General features: G+C 40.2%; 1 protein-coding gene across 1 annotated transcript in view; it reads left to right on the forward strand.

Annotated features, from left to right (window-relative positions):
* LOC127637129 (protocadherin-1-like) overlaps positions 1 to 19,180 on the forward strand; it is a 133,584-nt gene that overhangs the window by 84,459 nt on the left and 29,945 nt on the right. Inside the window, exon 4 of the mRNA XM_052118051.1 lies at positions 10,017 to 10,236. Within this exon, the coding sequence (XP_051974011.1) occupies positions 10,017 to 10,236 (220 nt within the window). The remainder of the gene's footprint in view (positions 1 to 10,016; positions 10,237 to 19,180) is intronic.

Below are 19,180 nucleotides of genomic sequence, written 5' to 3' on the forward strand. Positions count from 1 at the left end.
ATTAACTCTGAAAATGGAGGTTTAAGAAGGAAAAAGGTGTCCACTTGGGAAAGGATACTGAGGATTAATTTCTCAAGTGCTTTTCTCTCTCTCCTTCTCCCCCTCTCTACTTTCCCCTCCATCCTTCCATCCATCTCCTCATTATGGCTTAATATTCCGTCTGGCTCTCGCACTGTCACTCAACATTTTCAAAACAAGGACTTTCAGAACACTACACAAATGAAATGCAATTTAGGGGCACACCGAGCCTCAAAGTTTGCCCACTGCCAAACGCAAACGCTTTCTAAAGGAATTGAAGAGTACATACCTCAGGGAAATGGCCTTATTGCGGAGATAGAACCATCTGATCCACCCAGATTAAATTTTAATATTCAAAAAACTTCACACTTATGCACCAGCAACTCGGCTGCACCTTTGAATGTTTGAAAAGAGACCTGTGTTATTATTTTATGGGATGTTGTGAAAGATCCGTACTCTTCGCAGGAAGTCACATTTTTTAACATGGCAAATTGCAGGTATATACCTCTCATATGAAATGGGTTTTTCTCCCCTGCCTTAAAAGAATCAGCAGATGTCTCGGGTGCCCTCTGATATGAAAAATTCAATTTAAGAGGATGAGGGAGAGAATGGCGGCCCGGCCTATTTTCATTCTCTCACACGAAGAGATATGAGAATGATGTTCTATTGTGAGAGGGGAAATGATGCTAATCGAACTGCTGAGAAATTCCTTCATAATTCAAATAATTTTCCTCCGAATCCCAATGGTGGGCTACAGTTCCTGAGAGGTGGGGTGGGAGACAGACAGAGATGGAGAGGTAGCCGGAGATGGAGTGACAGATGCCAGGTGAAGGTATGGTAGAGAGACAGGTAGAAATGTGAAAGTTAGAGGGTGTGAAAGAACTGGGATGAGGGAAAGGTTAGAATTTAGATGGTGTGAAAAGAGAAGGTGAGATGGAAAGGTGTTATAAGGAGTGTAGATTAGAGTGTTTGTTTCACATCTCATCCTGTTGATGGACAGGGGGTTGAAGAGTTTGAAAGGTAAAAGGTTCACATCTAGGTCAACACTAGGTCAACAATGAAAGCTATTGTGATCTAACAAGTACATGCCAAAACTGGATTGGAGATTCGGCTACTGTGTGTTTTCCTAGTCTGGACATAGCAGTAGATTGGACAGCTGCACCGTCTGATAGCACTGCGCCAGCAACCAGAAATGTTATTTGTCTTGATCTCAACATAATCTTTAATCAAATTATCCATATACAGGGGAAGATAGGAAATACGCACTCCTTAAATGGATAGTTCACTCATAAATGGAAATTCTGTCATCATTTCCTGACCCTCATGTTGTTTAGATTTAGATATGAAATATTTGCTAATTTGGTTTTACATCAAAAGGGTTCACCTGTCCCCATGGAATTAATACACTATTGATGAAGTAAGACGTGATGACGCCAATTGCAATTATAGTATAATGCATTTCTCAATGCTGCTTGTCTCTGCCTTTGAAGAGCAGCTCACATTCTTTGCATCTTTTGCAACGCGTCCACGACAAAGTGAAGTTCTGTGGATCTTTAATGGGTGATTCTCACAAAACCTTCAAGAATATATCCTGGTCCTATTTTATTCCAAAATCAAAAGAACAAATGAAATAATTTATTTTGCATATAGAAAATGAAGCCTATTTTAGGGCCATTAAATTGTAACATTTTAATAGTTATGCAAATGTTATCCAGCCAAATCTCTTTCCCAAATGCGTAAAAAAGACATTATCATATTCTTCTAACCATTATGTGAAAACAATTATATAATATTAAAATTTTAAAGTATTTATACATCATATTTGTACTCACTGATTTTAATTTAAGAAAATTCTGTTATATATATCTTCTCTTCAGAACCCCAGGGGCTCTAGATAATGGAAGTAATACATTTCTGTTTTTATTTGACTTTTACCATTTTTTTTTACTTTAAAACTAACTACCTTTAGGACACTTTGGTGTCTGCAAAGGTATGTAGTGATGTATTATGTGGAAGAATTGGAGGTTGTTTTCTGTGCTGCTGTCCCACGGTTAATTTAGAGATTTTTAAATCTAGAGATGTTTTCTGCACTGAGTGGGACATGTAGTGTGAACCCCGGCGCTCTCGCTTGGTGCAAGTCAGTGGGTGAACTATTGCCGCCGTGCTTTAGTTAAAGGGGATCTCAGTGAGCATTCATGCTGCAGGGCTACGAGCGTGTGCAAGAATCAATGAGCCGCTGCTTCAGAAGGCATGTAGAGCAGAGGAAAAATGAGCTGCGCAAACAAACATGACAATGAAGGAGTGCACCTCGGAAGAGATGCAGCAAGCATAAAATCACAGAGAGCTGAGAAGGGGTGGCACCACATATGGAACAGTTCTTATTTTCCATCCGACTCTCACCTCCTCGTCTCTTTCCTCTTGCCTCTACCAGAGTTGTTTCTCCTTTTTTTGTAGGTGCAATAGCTTGGAGGCAAGCAGTGTGACACTCAGGGTTTCAAAGAGACACAGAGAGGGTGAATGGGAGAGTATGGTGGGGTGAAGGAACTCTGGGAGTGTGTTAGTGAGAGAAACAGAATGGAGGAGGTGGTCATGAAAGACATGAAATTAGAAGAAGAGCTTGTGATTGAAATGAAAGAAGGCAGGAGAAAGCTATTGTCAGATCTGTTTAGCATTCACTTGTGGCTAATTGCACTGGCAAAAGCTCGGTAGAAACAAACCCCTCTGTGTTTGAGAGACATGAGAGCTTCTCCCTCAGTGGTTATCTCTCTGGCTCTTAAAGCAGCCTGTTTAAAACTGGTACATGTTTGGGGACTGCGGCAGCGCTGACACAGTAAAAGGCTTCATTGGTCGTCACGGCGTACAGGGGATCGAGCTGCCACTTCTAATGACAAATCTCATAGTTCACGCCATTTGGTATGACAGCATGCAGGAGTAATGGGCTGAATGAATCACTGGTAGGAAAAGCTTTGGCCCAACACCCTGCCTGCAGCTTAAAGCACCCCATGTATCAGCTATCCATTTGTGGAGTATTTCATCTCAAACCACACCTTGTGCATGATAAATTGACAGATATCAAGCAGCACTCCATTATACGCTCCGAGGCATGACACCCCAGCCTTGCAAATGCCATCTTCTCCATGTCTCTGTTCTTGAGACTTCTTAAAACTGTATTGTAGTCTACTATAGCTGTGAGCTTTTATTTCACAAGTGTGAAATGCTATTGCATAGTCAGTATCAGTGTGTTGGGGTACAGTGCTCAAACAAAGATATCCACTACAGATTGCTAATTCTTTACAATTTTAATCCAATGTGTTTTATGATTGTAATCCAATCTATTTTATTGATCTCTTCATAGAAAAAGTAATGACATTACTAATTATTGTACATTTAAATTAAAATTACATGTTCAATACTAGTTAAGCTCAATCAACAGAATTTGTGGCATAATGTTAATTACTGTCCCTCCAAAAATCGAGGTTACAGTGCGGCACTTACAATGGAAGTGAATGGGGCCAATTTTTTGGAGGGATTGGAGGCAGAAATGTGAAGCTTATAATTTTATAAAACCACTTGCATTAGTTCTTCTGTTAAAACGGTGTATTATTTGAGCTGTAAAGTTGTTTAAATCATTGTTTTTGCAGTGGAATACTATATTACTGAGATTACTGTATTATGTCTTCATGGCAATGAAGTTGTAAAATTGGAAAACATTTCACACAGAAAATGTTAATAAGCCATTTTATCACACAAAAATCATGTTAACATGCATATTGTTTACATCTTGTGGCTATACTTTTGAAACAGTGAGTATTTTAACGTTTATGGATTGGCCCCCATTCACTTCCATTGTGCCTCACTGGAACCCAGATTTTTGCTTTTTTTTTTTTTTTAAAGAAAAGGAGGGGAAAGTTGAAATGCATTATTGTGATAATCAACATTATGCCACAAATGCTGTAAGTGATTTCAGTCATTGTGTTACTACCACGAGACATACAATTAGACAATATTTCCAAAGCACCACCCTCCAAAAGATGGCACTGAGACACCGAACCGTAGAGATGTGCATCTTCTCATGGTTGTCAAACACAACAGTAGCGAAATAGCACCCTCAGCTGACAACTGTTTTGAACCTAAAAAATGATATTAAACCTGAATGTTCCGCTTAAACTACTACACTATGAGAACATTCAAAATGATTGGCAGGCAGAAAGCTCATCAAATTATTTTGATTGGCTGATCAAAGAATTGGTCCGGGGCCCACTGTCACATTTCTGTTTGCTGTTTACACAGTCTAGTAATGTCACAGAGACCAGTGAGATATCTCAGGACACTTGTTTCAGTGATATCTTTCAGAGAAAAGGACAAATTTATTGCAGCACCTTTAACTTGTATTAAACCTGGAATATTCCTTTAAATTACCTCCTACAATCCTCAGTAATGATTTTCAAAAAGAAGTATACATTTTTCCACTCAACAAATTAAAAATAATAAACATTTTTACTCCTCCTTCATTGATGTATATAAGTTATACACTCAGCACCATCTGTTTCTCCCTACAATGACTTGTTATGGGGCACACACCATTCAGCTGTCACAGAAATGTGAATAAATATATGTGTGAGCGCAATTCATGATTTAAATGTATTCCACATAAATAACAGTATTTTAGAAATATGTGTAACTGAAGTAATGCAATTGTAATGTAAATAAAGTCAGTAACTGTACCCAGCTTACAAGAATTTCAAATGTAATGTTAAATTACTCTTTGATTAAAAAAATTATTACACCCGACACTGTCTAGTATAGCATATTTGTATTATTCCTTGTTAGCTCTGCCTGTTGCATTTTTTCTAATATTTTATAAACTAAGAACAGCCCCATATCTACTTTATTACCGAAAAATTTTCTTCTAGTTTCATCATTTCTTCCTTCAGGGCCCCGTTGTCTATTTTTTATTTTTTTTTTATCTTTTTCTCCTCTACTTTGTCCATGTCTCTTTGTGGAGCATAATTGAACCTTCCTATGTTTCCAAGTCCAATATTAACTGTCAGTCCCAGTAACCCTTCTACAGTCCACGATATCTGTCCTGGAGATAGCAGATTACTAGTCACAGTCTAGTCTCCTTACAGTCCCTCTCTCCAATTCCAGTTCACACAAGTCCAAGACACTCTACCCAGTCCAAAGCTTTTTCCCCAATCCAAGACTCACTCTCCAATCCAGATCCCTCTCAATCCAAGACTCTCTCTCCAGTCCAAGACCCTCTTCATTCCAAGACTGAATCTCTCCCCCGCTGTTACAACTCTCTCTCTCTCTCTCTCTTCCAAGTCTCGTCTTGATATCCAACTCCAGTTATACAATTCGCATTGATTTTAATCAGGGATAGCTTTATTCCAAGCATCACTGCAGAACTCGTGCCGGCTTGAATGGTTGCTGCCAGAGCCAAGGCCCTGCTCCTTTATCTTGGCCATACATCCCCCATCCCGACTCCACAATGCTTCCCCTAGAGGAAGAGAAAGATACAGCATCCCCCATCTGCAGAACTGCAGAGCTGCAGCTTCCAGCACTGAAGGGGGAAAAAACTGCTGACACTTGAGCAACGCCTGTAGGAACAGTTTAAGCAAGAATCCATATTTAAACAACTAAATGCCTCTCTTAGGTTTTAATTGTAAGGCGTCTGCCTTGAACCACAATTCTAGACACTGAGAATGCTATTACCCCATGATGGTACCTGCGATGGCAATAATATTAGTGATTAAAATATCATAACCATAATAATGCACTCTCTCTAATAAAACTGCATTTGAGGATTTTTCTTTCCAAAGTCCCTTACTGTAGATCAAACATGGCAATTTGCATACTACATGTGGCCTTGTAATCACCACATCCCTTTACAGTGATCAAGCAGTGTCATTTGCATTTTCTACAAAGCACGATAAGCACATGTTACAAAAGATAAAACAATGACTTAAACGTGTGCCTCCCGAAAAATGATGAGCATGCGGTCCTTGTACTTCAAAGAGTACAAATTAATAAGAAAATTAAAAGAGGAAATACATTTAAAGTTTATGCCCCAATACAAAAGGCCCCATGGTTCTCCCTTCCATATCTCTCTCTGTCTTTCAGACACACATTTTGCGAAAGCTTTGATAGACAACAGAGGGTCTCATGCTGTGCGTCTATGTTTGAGTTTGCTAAGGAAGTCAATGTAATTACTGTGCTGAGAGAATATTCCTCTATGCACTCCAGTGCTTCACTAACCATAAATACCAGGGCACAAGGGAGCACACGTAGAACAAGCCTATGACTCGTAAGTGTGAGATGTTTAGTGGAAGAGTGTGTGTCGGAATAATAAGATGTGTGAGTGGGTGTATGTATGTAAATGAGCGATGTGATATGCGATATGTTACTATTTTTAGGGGCTATTCACACCAAACATGTCTTTGCGTCCAGTTGCAGTGTTGTTTTTTATGTAAACATGCACTATTTGTACAAGATGCGCAGCATTTTGCTGTTTTCTTGAACAGGAGTGTCATGTTAAAAGAACTTCAACTTTTAAAAACACATTTCGCTGCACTGCATCAAGCTTTTTTAGAGCAAGAACACATTTGGTCTTAACCACTGATATATAATGTAAAGGGATCAATGGAAAGGAGGAGGCGAGAACCGGCTTGATAATATAAATAATATTTTTTATATAAAACTTAAACAAACACACACATGACGGGCATGTCCATAAACTATCTCTCTCTCCCGCACGATCATCTGCAGTCGATCTTTATCCCTCTTGAATGCTTGATTAGCCTAATACCGGACCGGGTGTGTTTGATCACGACCCGGCCCCGCCCTCCGCCCTGCCACATTCCTCCCTCGTTCTCTCAGGCTGGGGAGCCCCCAGCATGACGTATACCCCCTTTCCCTGGGGGAGGGCGTGCCCTAAGCCCCGTCTGCTGGCAGGTCATCCCCGTATACCTGGACGAGTTAAATTAATAAAAAACACTGTAAAATTTAAAAGAGAGGGAAAAGGCCAAAGCAGAGCGGCAGTGAGAGAGAGAGAGGAGAGAGAGATGAGAAAGAAAAAAAAACTCTTACTCGACAGTTCTCCGACACACCGCAGCTTGTTCCTCGGCCACTCCTCCACCCTCTATCGGACGACAGCCGCGCCTCTCCGGGCGGATCAGAGGCAGACCTCCAGCCCCTGGCGGATGGAACACCCCGCTGCGTTCTCGGGGAACAGAAGGGGTCTCCCCCGCCCCTGGCAGCGGTTCTCCCGCTCCAGGCGGTCGGTAGCGAGCCGCTCGCGGTGGGCGGTCTCAAACCCCACCGCGTTTCAGCGGCTTGTAGGGGACTCCTCCGCCCCTGGCAGTGGCCCTGACTGCTCCAGGCGGTCTGTTAGGAGCCCCTTCTCCCCTCGCAGTCGGCGGCCATCGTACTCTTTCAGGCTGCTGGGCTCCTCGTTCCTCGGCAGATGGCCGCGGCTGCTCCATTGGGGTGGACGATAGTGGCGAGAACTCTACTACGGCGTATCCCTCCTCCTTCCCGGGTTTCGGTACCAGTGTAAAGAGATCAATGGAAAGGAGGAGGTGAGAACCGGCTTGATAATATAAATAATATTTTTTATATAAATCTTAAACAAACACACACACGTTTACGGACATGTCTGTAAACGAGCTCTCTCTCCCGCACGATCCCCTGCAGTCGACCTTTATCCCTCTCGAGGCTAGCCTAATACGGGACCAGGTGTGTATGATCACGACCCGGCCCCGCCCTCTGCCCTGCCACATATATATATATATATATATATATATATATATATATATATATATAGAACGGGATGCAATGGTAAACTGTCAGCAGGAGGTGAAGCCATCGGAAGTGTTCAAGCAGCGATCTTGGTGTGCCCCACCTGCCAGAGAGTTTCAGTGACTGACAGCTGATAAAGCAGCCGTTTCATCATCTCTGATTTCCTGACAAAAGTTGCATTCGCCCTCTAGTAACAATCATGATTAATGTTTAATTTGCTTGTTATGGATTATATTCGTAATGAGGGAGAAGATATAAGCAGATCGTGATGTCAGAGCATTCACCTTTCCCAGTGTTCAGCCATTCAGTTCAGCACAACGATCATCAAGGGACGTGGCAAAACTTTCCACATGTTTCAAAGTAAGTAGGAAAAGCTGAAATATCTGCTTGTTTTAGGGTGACAACACGTCCTTTCCCTTGGAGGATTCCTAAAAAAAGTCAGACCAGGATTTCAAAATCCCCTAAAATGCCCGGTATTTGCCTGTTATTCTGTTGAAGTGTTCCCTGTAGTCATACATGGATACATGTGATGCATTCTGTGTGTGTTTACCATTTAAACCTAATGTATCAGTAATCATCTTTGCACTGCTTGTCTCCCTCACTCTCTGTGCACCCACTGTGTGTATGTGTACTTTGGACATACATTTTGGTTGGAAGTCAAGGAAAAATAATGTGCAAACAAATTGATGAATGAGCTTATAAATAAAAATGCTAATTTGGAAAGAAAAAAGAAAGTCTTATGAGTTTGGGATGGCAAATACATAGTGTTAATGGCTTCTCTTAGATTTACACTCTACAATATCAGGAAGATAAGACCCTTCCTCTCTGTACATGCCACACAACTGCTCGTTCAGTCCCTTGTCATAACTAGACTGGACTACTGTAATGCTCTCATTGCAGGCCTTCCTGCATGTGCTATTAGACCCCTGCAAATGATCCAGAATGCAGCAGCACGTCTGGTCTTTAATGAGCCTAAGAGAGCACATGTTACACCACTCTTTGTCTCTCTCCACTGGCTGCCGGTTCATGCACGTATTCAATTCAAGAGCCTGATGCTGGCATATAAAACAGTCACTGGGTCTGCTCCAGCATACCTAAAAACATTTATGCAGAGCTACGTTCCCACCAGAAGCCTGCGGTCGGCTAAGGAACGTCGCCTTGTCATACCAAAACAAAGAGGCACCAAAACACTTTCCCGGACTTTCAGTTTCATCATACCACGGTGGTGGAATGACCTTCCCAACTCAATCCGGGAAGCTAACTCACTCTCTATCTTCAAAAAACGGCTAAAAACACATCTTTTCCAAAAGCACTTAACCGGTCACTAAAAAAAAAAAATAAAAAAAAAAATAAAAAAATACATTTATTTACATATCTTGTTGCACTTAAATCTGTTTGGTGTACTATTCTGATGATAGTGAAACTTTGTAATATGGCACTTTTTGTACCACTGTCTCCCTAAGATGATTCGCTGATGTTCTTCCTCTTTTGTAAGTCGCTTTGGATAAAAGCGTCTGCCAAATGAATAAATGTAAATGTAAATGTTCTCTATATGTTTTAAATGGCTGTGTTAATGGACTTTTTATATGAACTGAAATGGCTCTCTTAATGGCTCTAATAGGTAGCTGTGTGTGTGTGTGTGTGTGTGTGTGTGTGTGTGTGTGTGTGTGTGTGTGTGTGTGTGTGTGTGTGTGTGTGTGTGTGTGTGTGTGAGTGAGAGAGAGAGAGAGAGACTGTCTGTTTGTACGTGTGTTTGCAGCCTGGCACTATCGATCCTTTCCTGCAGTCGTGAGCTGTGAGCTCACACAGAATTGGGAATGAAGTCTTTTCTGCAGGATCTTTGATTTCTAGTGTTTTATGAGCTATGTGTCTCTGTATTTCAGCATCAGTGTTTGCCCTCAATTGGCCTTGTGAAAAACAATGTGGCCATCTCTAAGCAGTAATATCAGAAGAGAATTATGTTTTCCTTTTCCTCCTCTGCCAAGAAACTCTCTGATAAGTGATTCCCTCTTTACTGTTCCCCCTCAATTTGAACAAAACGTTTTCTCATTTCCCACCCCTCTGGAAATTTCATATTGAAATGCCCGTCTGCTGGAGTGTGATATTAAACAGTTAGTGGTCAATTAGCCTAGTTTTGGGGCCTAAAGTTATAATTAGATTGTTGTGACTGAAGGCTTTTCTTTTCCCCTCTATTTCAGCTCCCGCATCGCAGAGTGACATTCTCCACAGCCAATCCCTTGCAAGATCAGCAGGACTCCTCCCAGCAGAGTTACTATGACAGTGGCTTGGAGGAGTCAGAGACCCCGAGCAGCAAGAGCTCTTCAGGGCCACGTATTGGGCCCCTCGCACTGCCTGAGGACCACTATGAGCGAACCACCCCCGATGGCAGCATTGGCGAGATGGAACACCCAGAAACCGGTAGGAGCTTTGGTCTTGTCAGCTTGAGTCTGTTATGTCTTAGCTGGCAGGGAGAGCTTTGTTGAATCCAGAGAAAATAGTTTTTTTTTTTCTTTCTATATTGTCAACATTGCTTTGTTTTGGCTAAAGCTAGATCTATGCATTCAGGGTCAAAAGCAAACTCAGCAGGGTCTGAGTCTCGCCTATCAGCAAGCCCTCAATCACAACAGCAAATCATTCTTAATGACCCTCTCACACAAGGATGCTAATTAAAAACTCCAACTAATGGAGCTTTTGGTCTCCAAATAAATCTGCACTTTGACGTCTGCCCAGCCAGCAGTGTGCTGATCGTAAACAGCTTCTTTGCTCTGGCCAAACTGCTCTCAAAGCAGCTGCCAGGGTCATAAAACAAGAAAATGGAAAACAAAACCCCTCAAAAAAAAAAAGAAATGCCAAGACTAAGCAGTTAGTCTAGCATCAGTTTCATTCAGCCATTACTAAATTCCACCAGAGACATACTAGACATTCTTCCCGTAATTCAATTATATTGTCATTCTCAAAAGCAGAAACATCCTTGCAGCAGCTGCCGTTTTAAACCTTCTCCTCCCAAATTTGGTCTAGTCCAATTTAATCTCCATTACCACGGCAACGCTTCCATAATACCACTTATATATTTCCACACCTATCTACTTCAGCTTTTGATTAGTGCTGTTGTGCCTAATTATCATGTTGATATCCCTCTGGACGTCTCGGTGAGCTAATGTTAACATTTTAACATTTTAGAGATTAAACATGCTCCATGAAACACACCGTCATGTGATTTCACACGGGGAACCTGCACATGGTTTCTCTAGATTCCATGCTTTGGAATCTAGAGAAACCATTTCGGAGGCGAAATGTCTGCCCCGCGTGTGACTGGCTCTGTGTTCGGCATAGAAAATGTTATGGGAAATGAACACATGACCCTATGTTTGTGCATTTGCATGTGAGTCTCAAGTATGTGAGATGCGTTATTTTTGATTTTGCTATTCTCTTTGTACAATAAAGAGTTTTAAAGGAATTTTATACCCATAAATGCTAATTCTGTCAATATTGAGTCACCCTCATGTTTTTCCAAGCCTACATGACTTTCTTTCTTGTGTGGAACACAAAAACAATTATTGTAATGGATATCATGATTTTTGCAAAGAAATTACTTACATTTTGCATTGTTTCTCTCCAACACCTATTGTATGCTTTCAGAACACACAAGTTGCATGGTCGAATTTTATGATACGTTTTGGTCCTTTTTTAAGCTTTAAACTAAGGCATTGCAATGCTATTATTGTATTAAAAAGACGGGGCGAAATATTATTTGTTTTGCATATTAAAGAAACTCATGCGGGTTTGGAGCGGCATGAGGGTGAGAGAATTTAAATTTTTGTGTAAACTATTAAGACTAGTGTGACACAGACTTGCTTTTTTGTTGTTGGGGAAATGGTTGTGGTCACAGTGGTGCATTACGCAAATGAGATGACTATGGATTGGTTGCATCTTTGATTTGATCCAGTTTGATCTGAAAGGGAGCGAGGCTGAGAGCTCTGCAGGCACTGCTGGATAGGCACGTATTATGATCAGGCAGACAGGGCAACTGTTAACCAGAGGTAGACCTAATTAAAATATGATTCTCACCTCAGGGAGATTAAAGAGAAATCTCTCGTTGGAAAATAGAGGGGAAAATGAATTTAAAAAGGCAGTTGCCCCCCCCCCATCTGCAAACTGCAACCCCCAAAGCTGTCTACTGCACAGCACAGGTTCCTGCCCCCTATTTATATTTGCAGTAGGATTTGTGTGACAGGGTGACAAGCAGGACCGGTGGAGGGTTTTGTTCACCGCCGTTGGGATGATTGACAGTTAAGAAAGGGGGTTGAGGAGGGAGGGGCACTGCTGAGTGCTTGTATGTCACTCCGTTTAATCTGGATGAAAAGCAATATTTGAACTTCATACACAATGCTCCTGTGCACCTGTGGTCCACAGCAGAAATGATGCTGTGGATCCCCAAAGCGGTTTGGCCTTTGGTTATGAAAAGTCTCCTTTTTCTTCTGTTGACTTTGGCCCTTTCGTGCTGGAAACGACAGTGTTTTATGATTTGCTTTGCCTTTTGTTACCTCCCCTCCAGATTCTCAATTCTCAATGGCAGTGCTGGAACACGCAGCATTGTGCGCTTGCCTCTTTTAGATATAAAGTTAATACCTGCAGTCCATGAATGATCGAATGACTGGCTACAACTCGAAACCAATCAGTTCCCCATCCCTAGACAATGTGTCGAATTTTGTCCATTTTTCAGACTGAGCAAATGGCAGATGCAATATTTCACATGCCCTTCACGGGATATTTGACACAACAACCATTGTTAGCATCTATCAATACAGAGTGCAATATACATGATACCTCTAATCCATCCATAAGACCGCAAACTGACATACCAAGAGCTCCGCTATTGTTTCAGCCTGTCACACTATATATCTCGTTTGTCGGTTGTTTGATGATTGATTGGTGTCATCATGACACAGCATCATGCCGCACACAGGATAGACTGCCGTTTGGATGCTAGTGATTTATATTATGCACATAAAGTGTGTTCTTTTCACTACAAATATCTCAAACTGTCATGGGCTGCAAATATATGATATAATACAATTTAATAATTCAATGCAAATGAGACATACAAACATTGCTGAAATTAATTTAAGTTGTATTTTACAGGATATGTGCATTGTACATCAACAAATTTGTGAGTTTAGAACTAATACAAGGGGGTGGTAACCAGAGGTTGGTAATAACATACTATAATTTATCCGTTACATTTCCTTGAGTAACTTTTTGAAAAAAAATATACTTTGAGTTTTAGAGTAGAGGCTGTTGCAGAAACAACGTCACATATAAACTTTAATAATATTTGGACCTCACTTGTTATTCTTATTAAATTATATATTAATACAATAACAATCTTCATTCTGTTTTTCATTTTTAATATATACTGTATGTTAATATAAAGAGTAAACACATTATATTATTATGCTATTTTAATCAAGAAATTATTTGTCAAAAGGTAATTTAATACTTGCAGCATGAAATAAAACATTGCAAGAATGAAGGAAGCAGTAAGCTGGTACGTCTTCCCCATGGTGGATTGTGGGAAAGTAGGGAATGTGTGGCTCACTCAGAATTCAGACACTCCTACAAAATGGCAGATGCCGGAATTAGTGGAGTATATAGTGGATAGGGGGCGAGTTGGTGCATCTGCATTTAGAGAGTGGCGGTACTTCTGTATAGAACTGTGGCAGCGGGGGCGTGGTCAAGCGCCCGTCCGGGAGAGAGAAGCGGTAAGGGCGCTCACACCTGGGCCAAATTATGTCTAACACCTGTGTCTAATGGCAGTAGCGTGAGGAGAGCGGCATAAAAAGCAGCAAACGGAGAGCCTCGAGAGGGAGAGCCCGACACCAAGCCAAGAGAAACTAATTGTTGTGATAATATTGTGTGAAAGTAAAAAAAGATTAAAAGAAGCCTTACCTTTGACGCTGTTTCCTGTCCCTTCCTTAGTGGAAAGTGTTACAAGAACTAATGATCTAAATTCTTTGACACTGAAATCTGTAACTACACTGAACTAAGGATCCACGCAGGACTTTAAAAGCTATGAAATAGCAAAAGAAGGCATTAATAAAGCACGATCTTGCATTGGTTTATATTTCAGCATTATATATAATGTTCTTGTGGGACATTTTCACGTTTTCACCATAATAATTACTAGAAGTATTTCCAAACCTCTCTTCTTATTGACAAATTTATCCAGATCTGACAAGAGCTCTTAAAGGGATAGTTCACCCAAAAATTTTAATTCTCATTATTTACTCAACCTCATGCCCCAGATGTGTATGAGTTTCATTCATCTGCTGAACTCAAATGAAGATTTTTTGAATAAAAAAAATAAAGTCATATGGGTTTGGAACAACATGATGATGAATGATGGAAGAATTTTCATTAATAATAATAATAATAATTCTGTAATACATGTTAAATGTGTATTATGTAATAGAATATAGAGTTAACATCTGTTATGTAATTTGTGAAAGTAAAGAGTCACTACTTGAGTTCTCTTTTAATTGGATACTTTATTACTTTTACTAAAGTAATTATTTATATTAGTACTTTTACTTCTACTTGAGTAATTATTTTTTAAAGTAATTATACTTTTACTTGAGTACAGTTTTTGGCTACTCTACCCACCTCTGGTGCTAACACTTCTGTTACTAATCATTTCAAAAGGTTGCAGTCTGACCGATATTTTGGTACTACCACTCGTCATGATTACAGCAAAATGTCAAACATATTCGTGGTCTATAGACTGTGATCATCAAAGTTAGATCATAAAAATGTATTAAAGGTGTTTACTAATAAGTGTTAATGAAATCTTTATGGTTTATGGAAATCTTATGGCGTTCCCCTCCGCAGTTTGGAAAAATAAATGCAAAAATGTGTTAAGTGCTTACAGTGAAAGTCGATCCAGCCATGCACCCCTTACTGCAACTCAGAAAAGTGCACTGGTTGTTGTTTGGCCAAGTGCTTGTGCGTTCCTTGGATCTACCAAAAATATATAATGAAACCAGCAAGCGGCTGCTGGGCTCGGAGTCATAGTGGGCGATATACCAGTTAAATCAATATACCAGTACAAGAATTTTTTTAAATAGTTCCTTACGTGGTTATGTAAAATGCCTCTGCATGGTTTCGAATACATTCCAATCAGAGGTTGCACTAAATATAATCATTATATATTCTAATTATTTTATCTATTAATTACTTTTGCATTAGGCTATTTGTTTGGATTAAAAGGTCTTATTTTTTGTTTTTGTTTTTTATCTATAAAAATGACAGACAGATATTTAAAAAAAAGTTATAAATAATTAAACATTTCTTGGTAATGCAAGCTCTGGTTCCAATCATTTTACATTCCAAGAATATATTTATAAAGAGCTAGTTAATAAAAAAAAAAGCTGCATTCTGCGGTGTGGTACTGGCCCTCCGCTTAGTAACTTTTGCAATAACCATCAAGATTTTCTACCTGGTGTTCTGCCGCAAACACAGAGATAGAAGTGGTCACACAAATAAATTACATTAGTAATTACTGAATAACACCTTTTATATATATATATACACTCACTGAGCACTTTATTAGGTACACTTGTATACCTATTATTAGTGTGATTATCTAATCAGCCAATCATGTGGCAGCAGTGTAATGCATGAAATCATGCAGATATGGGTCAGAAGCTTCATTTAATGTTTACATCAACCATCAGAATGGGGAAAATGTGATCTCAGTGATTTCGACCTTGGCATGATTGTTGTTGCCAGATGGGCTGGTTTGAGTGTTTCTGTAACTGCTGATCTCCTGGGATGTTCACACACAACAGTCTCTAGAGTTTACTCAGAATGGTGCCAAAATCATTCTGTGAGCGAAAGAATCTGAGTCAATGGTGAATGGCCAGACTGGCTCAAGCTGACAAAGCCATCAGTAACTCAGATAACTCCTCTGTACAATTATAGCGAGCAGAACAGCATATCAGAATGCACAACATGTCGAACCTTGAGGTGTATGGGCTACAACAGCAGAAGACCACGTCCGATTCCACTTCTGTTAGTCAAGAACAGAAAGCTGAGGCTGTAGTGGGCCTACCATCTGTGTGCCTCAGCAGAAATTGAGATTCATCAGACCAGGCTTTATTTTTCCAGTCTTAAACTGTCCAGTTTTGAAGAGTCTGTGCCCATTGCAGCCTCAGTTTTTTGTTCTTATACAGTGTATACATATGGGGGGTGAGTGGGCAGATTTTTTATATTTAAGTAGGGGGGCTTCAAGGGAAAAGGGTTGTTAACCACAGTCTTAGACTATGATCTGTGCTGTGACAGACAGATCTGAATTATCTATGCTCAGAATCAGAGAAAACAGAGTGAGAATATTTTATAATCTACATTTGGTTGGACAATAAAAAAAGATATTTTTTTTTAGTGTCGGGAAAGTTACCTTTGCCATTAATCCTTTTGCACATACGGTCAAACCAGTGTAAGTACACCAGGCTGGGCTCAAAGGTGTACTGTCAAACTGGTGTGATCTCAATTCGTGCTGCAGTTTACCAGCAAAAAGGGACTGAAGCGGTTGTCATAATGAACTAGCTGCTCAAATAGTTGTAAAGGTATTAATGGAAAGCAGGAGGCGAGAATGGCTTGACAATATAAATAATATTTTGATAAGGAATTAAACAAAAAGACAAACACACAAAGGTGTCGGGCAGCTGCCTGTAAATTTCTCTCTCTGTCCCACTGCAGTCTCCAGTTGACCTTTATCCCTCTCTGAGGCTTGATTAGCCTGATTAGTGGCATCACGACCCGGCCCCGCCTTCCGCCCTGTCACATTTCTCCCTCGTTCTCTCAGGCCGCCATGACGTACACCCCCCCACCCCCTTTCCTACACGCCATAACGCCGATCGTGCCAAATTAACAAAAACATCAAAAAAAGAGAGGGAAAGGCCAACACGGAGCGACAGTGGGAAAGAGAGAGAGAGAGAAAAAACACTTACTCGCTGGTTCTCCGATACGCCGTAGATTGGTCTTCAGCCACTCCTCCAAATTCCAACAGATAACAGCCGCGCCTCCCTGGACGCGCCCCTGGCAGCGGTTCTCCCACTCCAGGCGGTCGGCCAGGAGCCCCTCCCCGCTCGCGGGCGGCGGTGTCATACCCTGACCCTCCCCGATCTCAGGTGGCTGGGCTCCTCCATGACATTATATATTTTTCATTACATCATCTGTCTCTTGTGCATCTGCTTTTAAGTGTAAGGTGACTTATAAAATTACAGCGTGAATTAAATAACTCATGCTGGGGGATCTGTCAGTTCAGGAAAAACTTATTGTATGTGCTAAAGTGTTACATTTAGGTCAACACAATATGTTTTTGTTTTTTAATAAGATGTGTCGAAATTACAAATCATACATACATATCACTAACATTATTTAATGTAAACAATTTATACTTTTGGCATTTCTCATCTTGCAGTTTACAGGAGTGGTATATCTTTTCATCGGTAAATATCAAATTTGAGCTCATGCAGTTGTCAGACATATTCTTACTGTTAACAAGTCAACAGAACCCAGTCAGTTATACTGGAAGCCTTTAAAGTGGGTTACCATGACACCCGCGTGATTCCCATTTGATCCTGGATCAGATTGAAGTGCAGACCTGTCTCTCAGTCGTTGTATCTCTCACCGACTCACTCTCTCTTGCTCTGTCTTCCTCTTGTTGTCGTCTTGTTTTGGTCTGTCTTCCTATCGCTCTATGTCTCTGTATTCCTTTCTTCTCTCTCAGTTTCTCTCTCTTTCTCTCTCTCTCTCTCTCACTCAAGGCTTTCTCCTTAGAGAAATGGCTTAGATAGGCTTCCTGAGATCTGGGATACTCAATTTGATTTTCGTGTAACATTATCTGTTACTATTGATTTCTACATTTTTCATTTTGGTGTTAGCATTAGCTCTCATTTTTTGTTCCATACTGTATTTGCCTGATGCCATCCTGTGTGTGTTTGTGAACGGTAGGTTTTTTTGTGCCCTCTTTCAGGGCTTTGCTTAAAACTTCCCTCAAACCAAGATTTTTTTTAATTAACATTTGCCCAAGCAGCCATACATTTTTATGTAACGATGAGTAATTTGCATCACTATATCACAATATGTACTAAGATAATAAATGATACAGTACTTTATAATCATTAGATTAATGTTTATTAAAGATCATTTTAGTTTCCCTAGTTAATAAACAGGAAAAAAGTTATCGCTTCCCTCGTACTGAATGATTGTGTGTCACTCTTTTTATTCATATTGAACACAATCTTTCAATAAGTCTGTCATAGAAATGATTAAAATTGATGACCGTCATTAATTTAAGTACTTGCTAATGCTTATTAGTATCATATTAGTATTATGATGACAAATGAACGTCAAGTCGAAAGTGTACAGTGTACAATAGGCAGTTATTTTACTTACAGCTCTCATCTCTTGTGTTTTCAACGGTTAGTGTGTACGTATGCAGCCCCAACTGCTTCAGTTACAATAAATGCATTACAAAGTAGCTTTTCAGTAAATATAAATACAGATGGTAGACACAAGTTCAGTGCACTGTTACATCTTGTGCTGAAGTTCCACACTAGATGATGTTCTATTTTATAAGTACGCCAACACAGAACTGACCCAAATTAGAGATTTCCATATTAATGCATATGGGTGCACCCTATTCTGAGAGGTTTGATTATAATTTTTCAAGACAGGCAGCACTAGCGTTGAGAACATGTCTGCCATAACAGGTTTGGAGTTTTAATCTTCTCTCTTAATTGGACTTATTTGATTGGATGAGCCAGGTGTACCGAACTCATTTCTGTAGGCAATCTGAGTGGCAGCCAGCGAACAATGACATGCTTGCAAATGCTGATTTTCTCTTTACTGTGGCTTCCAATTCGCTCCCTGCTCTCGAGAGAGGAGGGATTGACACTAATGAATCATTCCTTCCTGATAAGTGGTTGTTTGACTCTGATTAGGTCTGCTAATTTTCATTTATGAAGGAACTATCAAGCATGTTTTTTTTGTTTGTTTGTTTTTTGTATTGAACATTGCCATTTTCTAATGACAGTCCAGTCTTGCATGTGTCTAGAATGATTTGACTCTTAGAAATGCTTTTAGACATGATTGTTGCAATAGTTGGTCTCTAAAGTACTGATATTGGGTCTTACTCATGTTAGATTGCTTTTGTTCTCTTAAAGAGAAGCATTCACTAGCCAAGTAGACGGTCTCACTGGGAGAGGCGAGTGCACAGGTTTTCTCCCCGAGAGCCGTGTTATTCCATAACCTATGGTCACTGGTGCGGGTCACCATCTGAGGCTCACTGGGACTTTTA

Source organism: Xyrauchen texanus, chromosome 44, assembly GCF_025860055.1.
Source record: "Xyrauchen texanus isolate HMW12.3.18 chromosome 44, RBS_HiC_50CHRs, whole genome shotgun sequence".
Lineage (NCBI taxonomy): Eukaryota > Metazoa > Chordata > Actinopteri > Cypriniformes > Catostomidae > Xyrauchen > Xyrauchen texanus.